The following is a 23,406-nucleotide window of genomic DNA, read 5'->3' as shown; positions in this document are numbered from 1 at the left end:
GAATGAAACAACAACAACAACAACAAAAACCCCGAAAGAAACAAAGAAAAAGGGAAAGAAAAAACAAACAAGAAAAAAAAAGGAGAAAAAAAAAAGAAAAGAAAAAAAGGAGAGAACACATTATGGCTTGCCAGCAAAATACTCGCTATTTCTCCTTTCTCAGCTCAAGATGTGTACATACGTACTGTACGCAACCAGTAGTTCAGAACGGCCTGTGTCTAATCAAATTTTCGTCGTCCCCCCCCCCCCACCTCCCATCCCTATCCTCCTCTCCCTCCATTCCACCCTCCCTACCCACCCACCCCCTACCCACCACACACACACACACACACCACCACCACCACCATCACCATACCCCCCTGTTGGCAGACGAAGGAGAGAAACATGATTAGCTTGATTCTTTGCTGGCAGCTTATAAACTTCCCCTCCCTACCCCTCCACCTCCATCACCACCACTAACCCCCCTCACCCCCCTCCCGTCCCCCCCCCCACCTCCCTCTCCCAGCGTCACACATTTCTTCCACTCCTCACCATCCCCAATCTCTCCCCCCCCCCCCCCCACACACACCCCGTCTCCCCCCCACCCCCCTCCTTTCCCTTCCACCCCCTACTCTGTCTTCCTTCTGTAATGCAACACAGGGCCTCTTCGGAATCCTGCGTGGGCTTTGAAGTCTGGGTGGAAGTTTGCTTGCATGTTTTTGTCGCTTTTTCTTCTTGTTGTTGGTTTCTCTTTTTTTTTTTCTTCTTCTTCTTCTTTCTTTCTTTCATTTTTTCCTTTCTTTATTTCTTTCTTCTTCTCCTTCTCGACGGGCTGTGAGGAGGTTGTGTGTGAGCGTCGCGTGAAGACCTTTTGGGAGCCCGACTTGGTTAATTCGATAGTAAACACTTGCCGGGCTTTGCCAAGGAAGTGCAAAACGTTCCTTCTCTGCGGGGGGACAGGACTTTGAAAGTTGAGTGGAAGAAGAAGAAGAAGAAGACTGACTTACTTGCCTGAGGGGAGGAGGTGGGGGGGGGGGACGGGGCGGGGGGTGCGGGTGAGGGGAAAGAGGTGGACTGGATACAGCAGGAAAAAAGAGAGGGAGAGAGAGAGAGAGAGAGGGGGGGGGGGGAGAGAGGGGGAGAGGGGTGTGTGAGGAACAGGCGCCTCATTCATTCATAGCAGTGGTTTAGCGTCCAGCTGGGGTACTTCGCTTCGGAGACACTGAGGAATCCCCCTCCGACCCCCTACCCCACCCCGACACACACACACACACACACACACACATTCACACACACACACACACATCTTGTGTAAACTGTTGTAAATCCCGAGAAGCAATGCGTCGTGTCCAAGAAGCCTACACCATCCAAGGGGGCTCCTTTGTCACCAGGTTGACCTCAACCGTCAACAGAGTCGATGCATCTCGTGATCGGAATAGATCCCACGCTGGCCTCCTATTGAAGGAAATAATTGTTTGTGTGGTTGTGACATCTAGTCAATCAATGTTCACATACGAATGCTATATCTATGAAAAAAATAAATAAATAAAATAAAATAAAATGAATAATAAAGTGAGAGAGGAGGGGTGGGGGCTGTTTGTGAGCGACAGGTTAAAAAATTATTCTTTTTTTTTTAAATTCTATTTTATTGATTGATTTATTTTTATTTGGGGGGGGGGGGAGAGATCGATGGAGTCTAAGATGAACATTTGAAATAATATACATTTAACCTAACCTTGACCCAGATAAGAATACACACACACACACACACACACACACCCACAGAGACCAAATCAGTATTTCCTTGACCTTTGTTTGGCCTCGGAGTTTCAAAGTGTCCCAGTTTGGGTCACCATAACAGTTTGGCTCAATATAAGGACATAAGGACAGGACACAATAACCATGTCATGGGATCTGTTGATTCAAACGATTCAGCCTGATATCGGACACGCACGCAGAACCTCAGTTTAGGGGCTGGTCCAACATACAACACACAAGAGGTTTGAGTTCTTCTTCTTCTTCCTTCGTTCGTTGGCTGCAACTCCCACGTTCATTCGTATGTACACGAGTGGGCTTTTACGTGTACAACCGTTTTTACCCCCAGCCGTGAAGGCAGCCATATTCCGCTTTCGGGGGAGGTTTGAGCTCGAATCCCTTGTCAGTCGCCTGATCGTGGCGCCTTCGACATTCCCTTCAATGGGTCCACACCATTATGGTGGTGTGAGAGGTTTTTGCAGGCATGCCTGTCTTCTTTCTCATTGTCCACAAGTAGTGTTGACGCCAATTGTGTCCTCCCTATCATTCCCTAACCCCCTCCCCCCCCCCCCCCCCCCCTCCCCCACCCCCTCCCCCCGCCCCAACACACACACCCCCGTTTCAGTACATTTAACTGCCGGAGTGTCATTATTACACACTTTAACCAGAGAATCGAAAGTGCAAATTAAACAGGGCGGATTTTATTTCTATTCGAATACCCGCGTAGATTTCCTTCTAAACGCTGTCGGTTTTTGTTGAGTCCAACATAAAATGGTAAATCATGGTTTATTCCGAACCATAATTTCGGATCAGTCAAAAGCTCACTTCAGTGGTTTACTTTTGCAGGTGACTGGTCTTTCTTATAAATTCTGAGTGAAGTGGGCAAGTTTTCCCCGAGTGACTTTGGTTGAATGCTCAGGTGTGACTTGTGTGTGTGTGTGTGTGTGTGTGTGTGTGTGTGTGTGTGTGTGTGTGTGTGTGTGTGAATCAGAATCAGAATCAGAATCAATTTTAATGTCAATTAAACCTGAACAAGGTTTATAAGACACGCATGCAAGGTTACATGAAACCACGCGCAAAAAAAAGCAAAACAATATAGATAAATATTGAACAAGAGATTGAATCACTCCTGCACGATATGGCGTTTTTGGCAGCAGTTACTGACAAATTTCCCAAACAGTCCCACAAGTTTGTCTGACTGGATTTAATAATATTTGGAAGGTATTTTTGAATTTTTTGTATGAATTCTAATTTCTTTGTATAATTCGCAGTCATCTAAGAAATGATATTCATCCTCTATTGTTTGACATTGTAAACAGTCTCCTTTCTCCCAAAGGATGTTGAAATATCTGCCTTTTTCTATTGCTATATCATGACAGTGTATTCTTAATTTGCACAATGACTGTTTTTTTTTAAATTATAATTAAGATATCCGTCAAGCAAATAAGGTTCGGTTCTGTATTCATGAGTAATTTTTGTGTGTGTGTGTGTGTGTGTGTGTGTGTGTGTGTGTGTGTGTGTGTGTGTGTGTGTGTGCGCGCTTGCTTGCTTGCTTGCGATTGCGTGTATGTGTGTGTATGTGTACGTGAGAGAGAGAGAGGGAGGTAGAGAGAGAGATATGAAATTACCCACCATTTGATTTGATTTGTGCGTGTGCGTGTATGTGAGAGAGACATACACATAGTCCGGAAATCTGCACGTGTATCATCAAAGTCTTTCGCCAATGATATTTTCCTCCCAGAGAAAGAGCACACACACACACAGCCTATCACCAAATCCACCCCATCAATTACGGATTGGGGCAGTGAATGAAACAGTCAGCAACACTGTTGTCTTTGAGTGTGCACCCACGTGTGCGTGTGAAACGTGTCAGCAGGCCAGCAGTGTGTTTTGTTTGTAGCCCGCATATCTATAACTGTATCGTATCAAGTCATTCTGTTTGTCCTGGGCCATGTAAGAGATAGAGGGCTTCTGTGCGTTATCTTTTATTATAACCTTTGGGCATGGGTGTAACGACTTTCCCAGAAGAAAGCTCACCGCATACAAACTCGAATGCACGTACGCACAAGCTCGTGCGCACACCCGCGTCACAAGTACGTTCACACAAGCACGCACTCACACGTCTGATATACATCACCTGTAATTCAAACTAAAACATAAGACTAAACTCGCCACAAAAACATGCATACATGTTACGATGCACACACACACACACACTGGTTCTGTGAGAGAGAGACAGACAGAGGGAGAGAGAAAGAGAGAGAGAGAGTGTGTGTGTGTGGGGGGGGGAGTGGGGGGGATTAGGTGGGGGGAGGGAGCCCCCCAAACACAAAAGGTACCACAGAACTGTTTCCATCCGGTGCTTTAATGAAAGCATGTTCCTCCTATCTTCCTGACAAGTTTTATATAAAACAAAACCGAACTGAAACAAACACACACACATACATAAAAATATTATATGCATACGCTCACACAAACACACGCAAAACACTGAGGAGAACAGCATATGTTCCTTTACCCGCCCCTCCCCCCTCCCTCACACACACACACACACACACACACACAAATACATGTATGCACAGGTTCGGCCCACGGTCATAAACATGACAGTCGCTTCACATTCTTGTCATGCAAAGTCTAAAACAAACGTCGCGTACGTCATAAGAAAATAATTATTCGTCATGATGTCCTCTTTCTCCCTCTCCACCCCCAGATCTCTCTCTCTCTCTCTCTCTCTCTCTGTCTCTCATGAACATATACAAAGAACCGCGTATGCATGTATATCCAAAAAATCACATACACAAGTATGAAATTATTTCAAAATAAACAAATCACTGCAGCAGTTGAAATATTCGCAAACTTGTACATGCGTGCGTTCTTCGTACGAATGTACGCACAAGTTTTTCATACATGCGTAAGTACGTACGGACATCGATGCATATAACAATCATAATCCAAGGAAAACGTCATTGAAATAAGTGCATGAGGATATACAGTACATTTCACTGGTTAAGAAAAAAATGCTTGGGAATCTGCAGTCCTTTCCGCTTTTACGCATTCCGCACACACGCAGTCAAACACAAGTGCGCGCACACATATACACACATACACACAAATACACATCAACACAACTACACACATACATATCAACACAAATACACACATACATATCAATCATCTATTCCCATAGTTATGACCATCATGTATACATACATACATGCACACATACGTACATTCATATGTATACGTACATTTATACATAGGCTATGTAGCCCACATACATACATTGGCATACATACATTCATACCAAGAATTATTCACCTTTTCCAATACATATGTGTCATGTATGCGCTTTCTACTCTACTCCTTCTAAGAGTCAATGATTCTGCGGGAAAACATCCAAATAATTTTTTTTTTTTGCCAGGAAAACCTCCCAATCATAACTTTTATCATTAAAATCGCCCAAACACAATTCTACCAGGAAAACATTCCGAGCACAGTTTTATCACAAAAATGACCAAAACATAATTCTACCGGAAAACGTATCCAAACATAACTTTATCGGAACATTATTCCAAAATATTTTCAACGGGTGCTATCCAAACATAACTTTACCACAAAAAAAATAAATAAATAAATAAAAATAAAAATAAAAAACACCAGGAAAGCTACCCGAAGACAATTTTACCGGGTAAGCTACCTAAACATTATTCTACAATAACAACAAAAATTCAGACTAAATATTTGTTTTTCATTCAGACCATACATTAAAATGAATGAGGATCCTTCTTATCAAAACCAATTCACCACGAAAACGTAAACCTTATGGAAAAGGGTAGCCCATCTGTCACCCCAATATTTTATGCAACTGTAAAAAAAAAAAAAAAAAAAAAAAAAGTCCTTAAGGGGGAGGAGGAGGGGCAGTGGTGGTCAAGGGTTGGGAGGGTGGGGGTGTGTGGCTAGCGAGTTGGGGTATGTACGTGTGAGGGAGGGAGAGAAGAAGATCGGTCATAATGTATGCATTCGAGATTTTTATTGTTCGGGGCAAACAAAGGCTTCGGTTGAGTGAGGAACAGTCCAGACGTGATGCAGCTTGCATTATGGGGAACAGTGTGTGTGTGTGTGTGTGTGTGTGTGTGTGTGTGTGTGTGTGTGTGTGTGTGTACGAACGTATGCGTGCATGTATATGTGTTTATTAAAGAGAGAGAGAGAGAGAGATTGTGGAAGGAGAAGTGCGAGAGGGTAGAGAGAGAGAGGGTGGGGGTGGGGTGACAGGGAGAGGGGGAGGGGTTACTGGAATAATGAAAACGGACGGACAGATACAGAAAAGACAGCCAGATCACAAAGAGGTCTCACAGCTTCGTCTTCTGACAACACCCCTCCGCCCGGAAGAAATGAAGCTCACCCCCCCGTCCCCGCCCTCCCCCCGCCTCCCCTCGCGCCCCCCCCCTCCCCATACACACACACAAAAGAAGAAGAAAAAAAAACAAACCCGCACAACACACACGCAAACAAACGCAATCTCTCTCTCTCTCTCTCAAACACACACACCCCCACACACACATACATACTCCCCACCCCTTCCGACACAAATGACCTGACACGCTATCCCGTTGACACACGCACGCTTTTCCTCCGTTTTCTTTTTTTGACTCACTTGCTTGTTTTTTTTTGTTTTGTTTTGTTTTGTTTTAGTTTTTTTTTATAAATAAACAAGACACCCGAAACATTAGTTCTTTTAAAGGTTTCTCCGTCCCGTTTCACGCTGACAAGGACATCAAAGACAAGATCGGCCCTCTGAACACGCGACACCCACGACGCCTGCTAAGCCCTACACACGCAATCTCTCACCCCTGTCTCCCCCGTTACCCATTCCTCTCTCTCTCTGTCTCTCTGTGTGCAAAATCGTGACAGTGTTTTCCATATATGCTGCACACACACACACACACACACACACACACGCCACGTATGCTTATGAAGGGATAATTAAAACAGTCCCAGGGAAGATGAACAAGCTAAACGTCTGAGACGAACACCTGTGTGGCGGTTGCATAAAAGGGGGGTGAGGGTGGTGGTGTTAGTGTTGGTGGTGGTGGAAAGATTGTTTATTTTGATTTAAAGCTTCCTGGGAATCCCCAAGCGTGTTTTGTTTGCTAATGTCGGTTTCTGTGTGTCAGGGGTCCGCGCCGCTTGTTTGTGTGTGTGTCAGTTTTTTTTGTTTTGGTTTTTTTTCCAGCAATTTAATCATTCTTTTATTATATTAAAGAAATACTCTTATTTTTGTTAGAATGTGCAAGGCCGGGTCTCCTTGAAAACTGAGCCTCCTGTTAATGAATATTTGACTAAGCGCTTCGTTTGCGCGCGCGCACCCACACACATGTATGTATGCACATGCCATCGCGTACACAAAGAGCACGTAATTATTTTAACACAAGGCTGCATAAGGATGAGTTTCTATGCTTTCTGGAATGTGACTCCCTAGCCGCCTTAACTTCGAATGCACGACCAGCAGTTTTAGTTTGGGTGTCAAGGTGTCAACGTTTGTGGACTTATCCATATACGCTACACCCCATCTGCTTTTGGGGGAAAAATCGCACAATCATCTATGTCAACATCTATGTTCCCCTACATACACACCACACACTCATTCATTTTTGGGTACAAACATAAACAATGTACTCTCCAGTCACACATACACAGAGACACAACACACACACACACTCACACGTTATGGTACGAACTTAAGTGTTTGTCTACCTGACATTAACAACTTCTTAATTCGTCCAGCAACAAACGTCCTAACGAAACAGCCACACCAAGTTTCACAGACTCCTGTTCGCGCACGTTGTCCAAGAAAACACACACACACACACACACACACACACGCACACACACACACACAATGTGAGCGCACGGAGCACTCCATCCTGTTTGTATCCATGCGAATGTTTCAACCTGGCATTGTTATTGCAAGTTTCTGATGAAACCAGGTTTCCAACGCTACACCCTGGAGCCGGCCATTTTGGGCCCGTGTTTATGTCCGTACTGTCCCCCCTTCACCCCAGCCACCACCACCACCGGTGCTGACCGATAGCACACGTAACGGTGACCACCCCCACCCCCACCACCCGCACTCCCCGGGACCCCACCACCCACAGCGGCGGCACACGTGGTGGCGGAGGACTTGCCCTCCCCACCCCTGCTCCTCCTCCTCCCCCTGCAGAAGGCGAGGCAGAAGAAGCGTTTCCAGGACGCCCAGGTCTTGGCGGACCAGACCCACATGCCGCTAGCCAGGCCCACGAAGAGCGACATGAAGATCTTGAGCAGGAAGACTTCCACGGTGGGGATGGAGCGCTCCAAGGGGCACTCCCGCTCCGACGCGCACGGCGTCCTCCGCGCCTCCGACTGCCACGTGTGGAAGTTGACCCGCTCGTAGAAGCAGCAGCCGATGACGCACGTGGCGGGCACGGTGTAGAGCACGGAGAAGACGCCGATCTTAGCCATCAGCTTCTCCAGCTTGCGGATGTTGGGGCCCCGGCCCCCTCCGCCCTCCTGCTTCAGGTTGGACCGGATGCTGAACAGCGCCGCGAAGCCGGCCAGGGTGAAGAGCGTGCCAAGCGCCAGGTAGACCAGCAGCGGCACCAGCACGAACCCGGTGAGCGCCGCCACGTCCTGGTGGCCCACGTAGCACGTGCCCGTCAGCTCGTCGCCGTCCACGCGGCGCATGGTGAGGATGACGATGGTGCTGATGGCGGGGATGGCCCAGGCCGCCAGGTGGAAGTAAGAACTCAGCGCCTCTATGGCCTCCTGCCCCCACTTCCTGCCCGCCGCCAGGAACCAGGTCAGGGTGAGGATGACCCACCAGATGGAGGAGGCCATGCCGAAGAAGTAGAGGAGGAGGAAAACGATGATGCACCAGGTGGACTCCAGCCCCTCCTGGATGAGGAACTGCCGGCCCTCCCGGGTCCTGTCGCAGGAGATGGCCTGGGGCCCCGTGGCGGCGCGCAGCAGGAAGGCCAGGGAGTAGACGGCGTAGCAGAAGGCCAGGAAGATGACGGGCCGCTCCGGGTACTTGAAGCGGGACGTGTCCATCAGGAAGGTCAGCACAGTCAGGCAGGTGGAAAGGCAGCACAGCGACGCCCACACCACCATCCACACCTGTGTGACAGACAAGTACATTGTACAGGGATCACCACACCTGGGTACAGACATTATACAGGGATCACCACACCTGGGTACAGACATTGTACATGGACCACAACACCTGGGTACAGACAGGTACATGTCGTACAGGGATCACCACACCTGGGTACAGACAGGTACATGTTGTACATGGATCACCACACCTGGATACAGACATTGTACAGGGATCACCACACCTTGGTACAGACAGGTACACTGCACATGGGCCACCACACCTGGGTACCAACAGGTACATTGTACAGGGATCACCACACCTGGGTACAGACAGGTACATTGTACAGGGATCACCACACCTGTGTACAGACAGGTACATTGTACAGGGATCACCACACCTGACTACAGACAGGTACATGTTGTACAGGGATCACCACACCTGAGTACAGACATTGTACATGGACCACAACACCTGGGTACAGACAGGTGCATGTTGTACAGGGATCACCACACCTGGGTACAGACATTGTACATGGACCACAACACCTGGGTACAGACAGGTACATGTCGTACAGGGATCACCACACCGGGGTACAGACAGGTACATTGTACAGGGATCACCACACCTGACTACAGACAGGTACATGTTGTACAGGGATCACCACACCTGAGTACAGACAGGTACACTGCACATGGTCCAACACACACCTGGGTACAGACAGGTACATGTACAGGGATCACCACACCTGGGTACAGACAGGTACATTGTACAGGGATCACCACATCTAGGTACAGACAGGTACATTGTACAGGGGCCACTACACCTGGGTACAGACAGGTACATTGTACAGGGATCACCACATCTGGGTACAGACAGGTACATGGATCACTACACCTGGGTACAGACAGGTACATTGTAAATGGATCACCACATCTGGGTACAGACAGGTACATGGATCACCACACCTGGGTACAGACAGGTACATTGTACAGGGATCACCACACCTGGGTACAGACATTGTACATGGATCACCACACCTGGGTACAGACAGGTACATTGTACAGGGATCACCACACCTGGGTACAGACAGGTACATTGTACATGGATCACCACATCTGAGTACAGACAGGTATACTGTACATGGACCACACCTGGGTACAGACAGGTACATGTTGTACATGGATCACCACACCTGTGTACAGACAGGTACATTGTGCATGGATCACCACACCTGTGTACAGACAGGTACATTGTGCATGGATCACCACACCTGTGTACAGACAGGTACATGTTGTACAGGGATCACCACACCTGGGTACAGACAGGTACACTGCACATGGTCCAACACACACCTGGGTACAGACAGGTACATGTACAGGGATCACCACACCTGGGTACAGACAGGTACATGTTGTACAGGGATCACCACACCTGGGTACAGACAGGTACATTGTACAGGGATCATCACACCTGATTACAAACAGGTACATGTTGTACTGGGATCACCACACCTGACTACAAACAGGTACATGTTGTACAAGGATCACCACACCTGACTACAGACAGGTACACTGCACATGGTCCAACACACACCTGGGTACAGACAGGTACATGCACAGGGATCACCACACCTGGGTACAGACAGGTACATTGTACAAGGATCACCACATCTGGGTACAGACAGGTACATTGTACAGGGATCACCACATCTGGGTACAGACAGGTACATTGTACAGGGATCACCACATCTGGGTACAGACAGGTACATTGTACAGGGATCACCACATCTGGGTACAGACAGGTACATGGATCACTACACCTGGGTACAGACAGGTACATTGTAAATGGATCACCACATCTGGGTACAGACAGGTACATGGATCACCACACCTGGGTACAGACAGGTACATTGTACAGGGACCACTACACCTGGGTACAGACAGGTACATTGTAAATGGATCACCACATCTGGGTACAGACAGGTACATGGATCACCACACCTGGGTACAGACAGGTACATTGTACAGGGATCACCACACCTGGGTACAGACATTGTACATGGATCACCACACCTGGTTACAGACAGTACATATTGTACAGGGATCACCACACCTGGGTACAGACAGGTACATTGTACATAGATCACCACATCTGAGTACAGACAGGTATACTGTACATGGACCACGCCTGGTTACAGACAGGTACATGTTGTACATGGATCACCACACCTGTGTACAGACAGGTACATTGTACAGGGATCACCACATCTGGGTACAGACAGGTACATTGTGCATGGATCACCACATCTGGGTACAGACAGGTACATTTTACAGGGATCACCACACCGGGGTACAGACAGGTACATTGTACAGGGATCACCACACCTGAGTACAGACAGGTACATGTACAGGGATCACCACACCTGGGTACAGACAGGTACACTGTACAGGGATCACAACAACTGGGTACAGACAGGTACACCGTGCAGGGGTGACCACACCTGGGTACAGACAGGTACTTTGTACAGGGATCACCACACCTGGTTAAGACAGGTATATTGTACATGGATCACCACACCTGGGTACAGACAGGTACATTGTACAGGGATCACCACACCTGAGTACAGACAGGTACATGTACAGGGATCACCACACCTGGGTACAGACAGGTACATTGTACAGGGACCACTACACCTGGGTACAGACAGGTACATTGTACAGGGATCACAACAACTGGGTACAGACAGGTACACTGTACAGGGATCACAACAACTGGGTACAGACAGGTACACCATGCAGGGGTGACCACACCTGGGTACAGACAGGTACTTTGTACAGGGATCACCACACCTGGTTAAGACAGGTACATTGTACATGGATCACCACACCTGTGTACAGACAGGTACATTGTGCATGGATCACCACACCTGGGTACAGACAGGTACATGTTGTACAGGGATCACCACACCTGGGTACAGACAGGTACATTGTACAGGGATCATCACACTTGGGTACAGACAGGTACATTGTACAGGGATCATCACACACGGGTACAGACAGACACATGTTGTACAACCACAATGGAATGTAACTGAACAAAACTAGAAATGAACTGAATCATGTAAAAATGCTTTTCTGTATCCCAGTTAAACGCCAAACGTCATCTCAGGGGCTCATGGAAATGCAAAAAATGCGACTCTACCGTTCAGAACATCAATCAATAAATCAATCAGTCGGTTGCTCTCGATTTTGAACCTTTCCCTTTCGGGCGTGATAGAGCACATGCTGACCTGGATATTAAGGAAAGCCCTTGTCTCATTTATATGGCCCTGGCTTCAGGCGTCTGAGTTCTCAACTCGTTTTGCAAGCCCGTGTCTGAAGCTGTCAGCAGTTTACACACTGACTGCCAATGTTTTGCAAAACGTTTGACGACGCAGCCTTAACTTTACTTCTTACGTTCTTTTTTCAGTGCAGTCAAATGTACCTGCTAATACGTCATGAAGAAGTGCGGAATTTTTTTCTCTCTCTCTCCCCCTCTCTCTCTCTCTCTCCACCTTCCTATCTTCACACACACATGCACAAGCTCACACAACCGTGCGCGCGCACACATAATAAGCAAGCAGATACACCGCATAAAAAAAAAACAACCACACACAAAAGGTTATCTCTTTAATCATTCCCGCACCGTCTGCCCCAGAAGCAAGCAAAACAGCAGAAAATAACCTCTGTGCGCATATTAACTAACACGCCGCAGCTTTTCTGTTATTTTCCTGAAGTTACCAAGGCCAATTTGCTACGCCGGACTGGGTTTTTTTTCCTTACACGCGAAAAGCCAGAACATGATTTGGACTTCTTTTTTTATTTTATTTTTCTTTTATACAAGCGAAGTCGGTGTTGTTTTCGTCTTCTGAACTCGCGAAAAATTAACCAGCAACAATTCCCTTTCTTGTACACTAGAGGGGAAGGGAGGTACGGTCTGAAAAGATGGGGTAAACAAGAAGGAAAGAGAGAGAGGGGGGGAGGAAGCGTGGAGAGAGGATGAAAGACTCAAATAGGCAGATATTGTGAATGAGAGAGAGAGGGAGAGAGAGAGAGAGGGGCGTGGAAGATGGGGAGGGTGGGAGAGAGAATTCCATGATGGAACAGTCTCATTGTTTCAACAGAACAAACGCAGTGTTGTTTTGGTGGGTTTTTTTCATGAATTGTTTTAAATTGTCTTTCTCGTTTATATCTGTATAGATCCTATGTAGAACAGTGTTAAAAACACAAGAAAAAAAACACCATGTCTCATAAACTGAGACCTGTGCACATGTGAACGCCTAGTGAACCAGTTATGATCCGCGTGTGTGTGTGTGTGTGTGTGTGTGTGTGTGTGTGTGTGTGTGTTGAGAGGGAGAAGGGGAGGGGGACGGAGGGGAGGCGTATACGTGTTGTTGAGACAGCTACCGACATAGCCGTGAACGTTCTCTAAAATTATGAAATACAACCCGCCAAGGTAATAGATAATGAAATAAAAATTTGCTCGTGCTCTGAACGTATCCGCATCTGGTCCAGAACACGGCGTGTGAGCTGCCAAATATTTGGGATGGATAAACTATATGAATACTGCCATGTATATGGCGTTCAACCAATCATTCTTTTCTAGTATTGCTAAATTCTAGCATAAATTCAGCTTACAGTCTGCCATTTAAATTTTCACATATACGTGATCTTGAAAGGTAAGTGTTTGTGCGCGCGCACGTGTGTGTTTGTGTACGTGTCTGTATGTGTGCATGAAATTGAGATATAGCGGTGAGCATTAAATAAAAAAAAATAAAAAAACCAAGCAGACTTTTTCAGTTTCCATGGATTTTACTTAATAGTATGTAATGAACAGATGTGGTCGTTATGATACATGAACAAAGTCATAGAAAATAAATTACACTATAATAAACGCACACATACATCGCACACAAGGAGTCTGTGTGCACATATGCATAATGTGTTAGTGCGTATGTATGTGTGTGTGTGCATTAAGAGAGAGAGAGAGGAGAGAGAGAGGAGAGACAGACAGACAGACAGGGAGAGAGAGAGACAGAGACACACACACAGAGCGAGAGACAGAGAGAGAAAGAGAGAGAGACAGACAGACAGACAAGACACTGAGAGAGAGAAAAAAAATGTTAGAAAGTACATTATTAACATCGTCGTACTTTGTTAAAATGGTTGCCCCACCCTCCACCACCACCCACCCCCACTCCCCCTTTACCACTACCACCACCACCCAGTATCTCTCTACACTTACCTTGGCGAAGTGTTTGTCCTCCTGGCGGAAGAAGACGTCCACGTCACACCTGGGGGCACAGGTGTCGTTGCCCTCCAGCTTGTCCACGTGCACGAAACGCGGGGGGCAGTGTCTCCCCTCCTCCTTGGGCACCGACATCTTCTTCTCCTCAAACTCCACCGGGGAACGATTTCTGCAGACACCAAGCCATCACTCAGATTACAAATCAATCCATTTCCCTGACAAGCCAGTCGGTTTATCAATCGATATTTTTTATACTTCCACAAATCGATCAGTCGCAAACTTGCCTTCAGTCGCAAACTTGCCTATCGCAGACATCGACCAATCAGTTAATCAATCTGTCTATCAATCGATTTCGCAAATAACAACCAACCAAGCAATCAATCGCTCGACCAAGCAATCAGTCAATCGAAAGATCAGTAAGTTTACTGACCGATCATTTTGAAAATGTTCGATACTTTAAACCCCTTTTTGAGGACATGAAAGACAATAGCAATGGCAAATCAACGAGAAAAACACCCCGGCATACAGCATCAATGGTACGGTATAACTTACAGATATTCGAAAAATAAAACAAAGCGATAATTATTATTTCACGAACAGGACAGAAGGGTGTGATAAACTTTAAATGTAGTATCTACACATGAACAGACGGTCTGATCAAAAGTGAAGGCCAGTAACACAGTATAATGTGTGGTCAAACAAGGAGACTATGAACGAGCAGGTAATCATTGTCGGTTTGACTTCAGGATCAAGGTACCCCGTGGAAGAGTCAATGACTGAAGAATGAATAGTTGGATGATAAATGGATGGCTCTCAGCAAACAGATGGACAACATACGGGTGGACATAAGGGAAAAAAACCAACAACAACCGTGAATGGTGAGCTCAATGCAAGTTTGGATGGACGGGGAAGAAAGTTAAGAGCAGGAAATCCAATTATTTCATAAAGTTATTTTGAGCTGAAGAACCCGATTATTTCAAAAGTTATTTTGAGCTGAATAAAAGTAATTGTTAAATAACAGTATTAGTACTTAAGGATTTTTTCCCTGATAAAACATGTGTATCTAAACTATGCACGTTGGCAAACTAAATACCTTTCCGTCTTTTCTTCTTCTTTTTTTTTATATTTTTTTTTTAATGCTATCATGAAATGATGCAATCGTCAGCTTCTCCCACCCCCTCCGCTCTTTCCCTCTCAAAGAGTGCTCACCTATTTCCTCAACATCTGACTTTAGTTTGAAAGACTTGAATACATAGTCTTCTTTTGTTCTTCTGTTTCACTGGTCTTTTCCTGTCTTCTCCACAGTCACTTCACCCTTCAAAGATGATTATGAAATGAAAAGCAGCCGAGTTTATTGACGTGAAGCCTTTCGTATTCTTCGTTGTGAGTAAATGTTTGTTTTAGGGGTGTCTTCTCTCTCTCTCTCTCTCTCTCTGTGTGTGTGTGTGTGTGTGTGTGTGTGTGTGTGTGTGTGTGACTAAGTATTTGTGAGTGCAAGTGAGAGAGTGTGTATGTATGTACATATAATCATACTGTGTATATATATATATATATATATATATATATATATATGTGTGTGTGTGTGTGTGTGTGTGTGTGTGTGTGTGTGTGTGTGTGGTCGGATCGGATGCGTGAATATCATTTCTGGAGAAAGAAATAAGGTAGACAATACAACATGCAAAGCATACGGAGAGCACAAAGAGAGACACTCGAAAGAAAGAATGCAAGCTATTCACATCGTTGTTGTTGGTGGTGATGGTTGTGGTTGTTTGGTATTTGTAATTCCCTCTCATCCTCCTTTCTCTACCGATTCTTTTACTTTTTTCTCATTTTCCCCTTCTCTCTCTCTTTAAGTTTTTTTTTCTCTCTCTTTTTGTTTGCCTTCTTTCTCTAAGTCCTTAGGCTTATTCTCTTTCCTCTATTTACCCTTATTCCTATCTCTTGGCATACTCCCTTTGTTCTTTCTTATCCGTTTCCTCTTTTTTTGTTGTCTATTTCCGCATCTTCTTTCTTTCTGTTTTCAGTTGTACTATAGTATACAGACGGCAGTGAGCTTCTTCTGATTCCATCCTATCTCAGACTACACACAGACAAAGGCTGGGCGTAGGACATCGACAAGGAAGTTTTCCAATGGCAATCCGAACCTCCCATGCAGTTGTGGTCTGTGTGCGTGTTTCGGGAGAGGGGAGGGGAGAGGGTCGAGGGAATGGGGGACAGGGGGAAGGGTGAGGGGGCAGAGAGGAGAGGAGTGGGCGTGGAAAGGTGGATAGGGCGTGAGGCGTTGGAGGGGAAGAGGGGTGGGAGGCGGTCTTCTTTCAATAGCAGGGTCAGGAGAAGGCGACTCAACTTCGCTCAGCAGTCTTTAATCTCAAAAGTCTACGGTACGTACTACACCATGAGCGATAACATCTAAATCTTTCTGGGGTCTGAGCTTTTCTTTTTTTTCTCTCTCTCTCTCTTTTCCCCCCTTCATGTTTGTCTGGCGCGTGGGATCCAGTTCCACAAAGCACAATCGTGCGCCGTGGACGCGGCGCTTGTTGCACTACACTTCACTGCACAAACAAACGCACGCACGCATGCACACGCTGGTATCCGCCTGGCTCCACATATGCACGCACCTGTGTGCGAAATCCAGTCTCGCTCTCTCTCTCTCTCTCTCACACACACACACTCACACACACATCAGTCGCACGCACGTAAACTTACCCATTCACGCTCTGCATTATAATCGCAGTCTGACTTGCAAGCGTAATCGCGCGCATGCATACATACCTGTATTACTATTTGCACGCAAGCAGGCACGTAAGGTCTACACACACACACACACAAACACACACACACATACACACACACACACATATATATATATATATATATATATATATAGAGAGAGAGAGAGAGAGAGAGAGAGAGAGAGAGAACATATAAATAAAGAATAGAAATATACATACATACATACATATATATATATATATATATATATATATATATATATATACATATACATACATAATACATCCACACACCACACCCCACACACGTACAGTCTTCATATAAAACGAACCCACCCAGCCCCTCACCAACCCCAGCTTGACCAACGCACGTCACAGAGAACCCGGCAGAGCAAGGAGACACACAACACACACACACAATATGGTCTGGTGGGAGGATTGGGGGAACGTAGTGTGGATGAAGAAAGGGATTACAGCTTAGAACACCGTGCAATCGAGAAGAGCCCTGGGCTATCAGACTATGTAATTACCAGGGTCTTAGAGAGTTCACTGATCGTCCAGTAGTTGACCCATTGTCGATGAACACGTGTCTGTCATTGTGGACTGTTTATACGAGGACACTTGTCTGTTTATACAAGGACAAATTTCGTTCCATAGATTTTATTTTTATATATAAATATATTAGATATTAAGAAACCTACATTAATGTGCTTTGTTGCGGAAAGTTTACATATAACGAGTGTATTCCTGATACAAATATAAGTTTTTTTTGCACTGATTTACAAATAAAATTTCCTTACAGTGAAAGTGTTCTAACTACATGGGTTTAGTTATACCGTATATTTAGACATTAAAACAAGGTTATGTTTGTGTTCTTGTATATGTCATAGGATCGGGATTTTTTTTTTATTTTTTTTTTTTTTTATTTGGTGCATCTTATAAAACGAATGCATTGCTTTTTTTTTGTCTTTTGAGTGTCTGACGAGCCCAAAGGCAGCATTTCTGCCTTTCCATTCGAATATGTCTCTCGTGATATCTCTGTACCACTTATAGAAAACTCTATAGAGTTTTATTCTGAACATTTAAACTGAGCCCAGACGATCACACAGGTTCACCATTATCAGTTCTGAAAATGTGTCGAACACTGCCGGACAGAAGGTGGATATGTAGCTGTGCAACGGCTTGATTTCTTGCTGCTTATTTGCTTGGACCAGCAGATGGCGATATACTTTGTTTTTTTCCCCCCACACAATTCAGTTTAAAGTAAGTTAAATGCTTTAACATGTTTTTAATAATACATGTAAAGTATGCAACAGAAGTTGAATTTGTCTACTGGGAAGGACTGATGCTTGCTTGATGAAAATATCAGATAAAGTACACCACGACCTCACTGCTATAACACACACACACACACAACAAACCCTCTAGCTTTCTGTGTGGGCAAAATATGACAGCTGCCGCCACAGGCCCCAAGACTGACAGCAGATAAAATACGCCAATGACATTAATCATGCGTGCATGGACCCCTCGCCAGTCTTGCAGGGAACACGTTTGGTGGAGCCCTTTGATGCGGTGCTTTGTGCTCCTCATAAATGTCATGAAAAATGGTCACACGTGCTCTGCGGAAAAATGCGGACACAAGATAGGTCTGAACTTCTCTCTCTCTCTCTCTCTCTCTACCGTGTGTGTGTGTGTGTGTGTGTGTGTGTGTGTGAGAGAGAGAGAGAGAGAGAGACAGAGACAGAGAGAGAGAGAAAGAAGAGACAGACAGACAGACAGAGAGTGCGGCGTTTCCCCCTTTGCGTAATCTGTTGAACACTCTCTCTTGAGGACAGATGAGTGTGATTGTGTACGGAGTGTGTGTGTGTGTGTGTGTGTGTGTGTGTGTGTGTGTGTGTGCTCGCGCGCGCGCGCGCGCGCTTGTATGTGTGCGTGTAGAATATGTGGGAAGGAGATTTGGCAGATGTGTGTGCTCCGCTGTGTGTGTGTGTCTCTCAGTGTGTGTGTGTGTGTGTGTGTGTGTGTGTGTGTGTGTGTGTGTGTGCGCGCGCGCGCGCAAGCGTATACACGTGGATATGATTTGAGACTGAGGCTTATTTTGTTTAAGAACATTTTTACAGTTCATCTCTGGAATAAAGTCCCTGGGACTGGGTATGTTTCCTAAAACTTGATTTTAATTACATATGAACTGGCCACAATCTATACAAGTCATAACTCCACTCATAACGCAGGAGAACCGCAACACTACTAAACACCAACAAAATAAATGGCGCTGCGTTGTGGCGACGCGCTCTCACAGGGGAGAGCAGCACTGACGAATTTCACACTGGGAAATCTATTGTGACCCCCCCCGCCCCCACCACCCCCACCCGAAAATTAAAAAAAAAAATAAAATGATGATGAAAATACACTGGTACAAAAAATACACCACGTTGTCCTCACCTGACGTTGAACTCGGCAAACAGCTTCCTCCACTCCACATTGTCATCGAGGGCACCGCCCAGCGTCCCAGCATCGAACTCGGGCTCGTCCGTCACGCTGGGCGCCTCCATGCACAGGTTCCTCTTGGGGTCGCTCTTCTCGGGCAGCTTCTCGCAGGCCAGCATGCTGGGCCAGGGCAGGTTGAAGCGCTTGAGGATGGGCTCGCACTTGGACTTGACCTCAAGACACATGGACCGGCAGGCCGTGATGATCAGCGTCTCGTCCACCAGCTCTGTGCACATGGGCGCGTACAGCGAGCACAGGAAGAACTTGAGGAAGCGCGAGCAGCCGATGCGCACGAGCGGGATGAACTCGTGCACCTGGATGGCGGCGTCCTTCTGGTTGCCGTGGCCCACCAGGTTGGGCATCTGCGTCATGTTGTAGCGCATGTCCAGGCACATGGGGATCGTCACAGGCTCGCACCGGCCCAGGGGAGGGTGCAGTCGGCCGTCCGCCGTGAGTGCCAACACCCCACTACCCCCACCACCACCACCACCAACAACGACGACGACGATAACGGTGAGATAACTCACCGCAGTGACTTTCCGGGACATGATGTTGGTGGTGGTTATTTACTCCAGAAACTGTAGCTCCAGAAACGTGGCAACTGCACACACTGTTGCTCCTCCACAAACACTCCTCAGGACACACCACAAACCAACCAGCCCTGTGTCCATTCACGCACACCTCACCTCACTGTCTGCACCGACCTTACGATCCTGTCATCGTCAAGTCACTCACTCACTCGTCGTCGGCTTTGTCTGTCTCCGTCTATCCGCCACCAGCGCTATCACAACTGCTCAGCGCTTCTCTCACGCTTTCGTCTCGCCTGTTAGTGTGAGTTGGCGGCCGTCCCAACCCCACATGGCCGCGTTGTGTGTACACGCGCCGCACGCTCTCTCTCTCTCTCTCTCTCTCACAGCAACACGAAGCTCGCGGAGCTCGGCCACTTTCAATGCAGCTGACGTGAGTCTTGCACAGAACTCTATCTTAAAAGTTACCCCGACGTAAATAGCTTCCAGAAAATACATCTAAAATCGCGCGTGATTTTTTTTTTTTCGCAGTATTTGCATGCAAGCATACTTAATTCACTGAAATTCTGAAATGCATCATAACTATTTCAACAGCATAAGCTTTCAAAACCCAGTCTAAAATTGCGTAGTGAATCTGAAGAAACAACGTTTGATTAAATACTTCTCTTTTTTTTTTTACGCAGCACTTAAAACTTCGACACGAATGGATGGAAACTTCCTCATTCATTCAGAAAATCAACCTGCTTTTTCCCCCGACGGACTCCACCGACATTGTCACCGAACAGACGACAGTTAAGCGGCCAATCCTATTGGCTTCCAAACGTGGATTAACTCAGAAAACATGCAGGGCAGGCTTGTTTGGTGGGCATGCTATAACTTGACGTTTTACTTTTTGTCTACATTTTCTTCTCCTTTTAATTTTTCATTATCACTTCTTTTTTTTCTCTCTTCTTATTTTTTTTTCTTCGTTTCCAGATGTTTTTGCCGTGAGCGATGTGCACTACTTTCTTTTGTGGACTGAAGATAAAATTTGCTTTCAAGACTGAAGTGTGCTGCCGTGTCCTGTGATGCCGAAGTGTGTGGGAGATTACTTTTTTTTTCAAAACTGAAGACTACATTTCAATTGTCATACGAAGAGATCGAGTGTTTTTGTGGTTTCAGTGTGTGTGTGTGTGTGTGTGTGTGTGTGTGTGTGTGTGACGGTATGTGTGTGTGTGTGTATGTGTGTGACCGTGTGTGTGTGTGTGTGTGTGTGTGTGTGTGTGTGTGTGTGTGCCAGTGTGTATGCAGACAGACAATACGTTATACACTATCAAATTAATTGAAACATTGATATGAAGTTTGTTTAATGGTTATACATTGTCTTTTTTTTTCTAAACCTTACGCCGTGTTTAAGATCTGGTTATTGCCAATGGCTTCAAATTCAATGAATAATCTTTATATTTGGATATTCAGTCATTGTGACTAATGCACAGGTCAGCATCAAAATCAATAGAACCGTAACCAGTGCTTATAAATGCAACCAAAAATAAATAGAATAAAACAAAATGAAATTTACCCCCCCCCCCCCCCCAAAAAAAAACACACCTAAAAACCAAACCAAAACAAAACAACAAAAAAACAAAAAAAACAACAACAAAAAAACGAACTCAAACAAACAACAAAATCACCACCACCACCACAAAAAAACAAACAAAACAAAACAACAACAACAAAACCTGTTGCAGTTTAATACAATCAATAAGCCACACTCTCATTATGAAGGAATTTTTGATCGTGAAATGAAACAGGGGACAGTCATTTTCTTGGTTTTGGGCAAAAGACATCTTTTTCTTATGATGTCTTTCGTCTTTCTCCAGTTATTTTACATTTCGTTTTACAAGGTCCAGATGTCAACATTCTTCAGACTCTCTCTCTCTCTATATATATATATACATATGTGCGTGTGTGTGTGTGTGGGGGGGGGGGGCAAAGAATAAGAGGTCTGCTTACTTGATTACGCAGTTTAAACTCAACAGGCAAAAATTCATTGCATTTCGTGGCAGACAAAGTTCTCTAGTTGTAGCAGTACCACCAACTACATAAATAGGCCCCGTATTCTATTTCCACTTTTAAAAGTATTTCCTTGTGTTGCCGTTTCACCACGAAAATTAACGTTATAATATAGTACTACTGTAAGAGGCAGACTAAAAAAATCTTGGTAAAAGTCGACTTACATGAGATGAAAGAGGCTAAGTTTAGAGCCACAGGCTCTTCTTCAGGGAAATGTTTCTGTGTCGTCCGACCACTGTTGGAATATGGCCACTGTGTCTGGCAACCGTTTCATAAAACGCTATGCAGTGACATTGAGGATGTCCAAAGGCGAGAAACAAAACTCCTGGGCTCACTGAAAGAGAAGCCTTACCCCGAGAGACTGAGACTACCGGGGCTGCAAAGTCTGGAACACCGGAGGCTGCGAGGGGACATGATAGAAGTATTTAAACACCTCCATGGTCATTATGATGTACAGAGGCCAGTGTTCCAGTCGTCACTCAGTGGAAACCTCAGAGGCAACACTTTAAAGCTCCAGAAACAACGCTTTCGCCTTGATGTCAGAGGGAACTATTTCTCTAATAGAGTGGTGACACAGTGGAACAGTCTCCCAGACTCCGTGGTCCTGGCGCCGTCAGTCAACGCCTTCAAGAGCCGCCTGGACAAACACTGGAGGGGCCTACCTGGTCTGTACAACCGGAGAGAAGAAAAGAGAGATAAACCACTCGCGGCAGGCCCCTTCTTACTGTCTATAACAGTGCTGAAGCCGTTTTGGGGCACACACGCAGTGCGGAAGGGTGGGGGTAAATCACCCTCTCCTTCCCCACCTGAAGGAAACTGGTCGGTTCTGACGGTTCAGCTGCAGTAAAGCGAAAGTTAAGTTATGCCTGGAATTTCCCACGTGTAGTAAGATTCGCTGTATACAATGAAAACCGATTCATTTTTGCTTGGTTTTTAGCACGTTTGCATCTGCTTGAATGTAGATAATATAAAAAGAAAATAAAGCAGCTCCCCCCACCACCAACTCCCCCCCTCCCTCCGGCTCCCAGCGCAATGTTGCACATGAGAGAGACAGTTATAAATTATTGAACTGCGTTTTCGTAACGCTACTTTTTCTTCACACTTTCTGGTTTACATCACCATTTCTTCAACAACAAAAAAAAAAAAAAAAAAAAAAAAATCAAACATAAAACACATATTCAGCTCTGTCTCTCTTCTAACATCTGCATGTGCATGGCTGAGAAGTAAAGGACAGTAACTTTGTGTCCCTATCAGTTAAACAGGGAAAAAAACTGAACCCTGTTGTGGCACTGTAAGTGATGAATTCCAAAAACAGGTTCCTACAGCACTCTAGGAGATGAAGTCTAGATGGAAACAGACGACAACATAAAAATTCTAGTGGTGAGTCAGTTTCAAAAGTTTTCTGTTCTGTCGCCCAGACATTGACGCAAATTTCTTGTTGTTGTCTTTG

The 23,406-nt window shown here is 45.7% G+C and overlaps 1 protein-coding gene across 1 annotated transcript; it reads right to left on the bottom strand.

Moving 5' to 3' along the window:
• Window positions 1-6,182: 6,182 nt before the first annotated feature.
• LOC143283293 (frizzled-9-like) lies at window positions 6,183-20,229 on the bottom strand. The gene is made up of 3 exons (XM_076589477.1): window positions 19,333-20,229; window positions 14,156-14,327; window positions 6,183-8,892 (listed from the first exon to the last, which is right to left on the bottom strand). The coding sequence occupies exons 1-3, from the start codon at window positions 19,923-19,925 to the stop codon at window positions 7,735-7,737; spliced, it is 1,923 nt and encodes a 640-aa protein (XP_076445592.1). The 5' UTR covers window positions 19,926-20,229; the 3' UTR covers window positions 6,183-7,734.
• Window positions 20,230-23,406: the final 3,177 nt, after the last annotated feature.

The sequence above is a fragment of the Babylonia areolata genome, chromosome 6 (genome assembly GCF_041734735.1).
Source record: "Babylonia areolata isolate BAREFJ2019XMU chromosome 6, ASM4173473v1, whole genome shotgun sequence".
Classification (NCBI taxonomy): domain Eukaryota; kingdom Metazoa; phylum Mollusca; class Gastropoda; order Neogastropoda; family Buccinidae; genus Babylonia; species Babylonia areolata.
The sequence above is the reverse complement of the archived record's forward strand: the minus strand, read 5'-3'. Positions and strand labels throughout refer to the sequence as shown.

Excerpts from the sequence above, each read along its gene's own strand:
- LOC143283293 (XM_076589477.1), bottom strand. The coding sequence starts at position 19,925 with ATGTCCCGGAAAGTCACTGCGGTGAGTTATCTCACCGTTATCGTCGTC. Across the intron at positions 14,328-19,332 it reads TTTGCCGAGTTCAACGTCAG|AAATCGTTCCCCGGTGGAGT; the intron begins GTGAGGACAACG and ends TGGTGTCTGCAG. Across the intron at positions 8,893-14,155 it reads AGGACAAACACTTCGCCAAG|GTGTGGATGGTGGTGTGGGC; the intron begins GTAAGTGTAGAG and ends TCTGTCACACAG.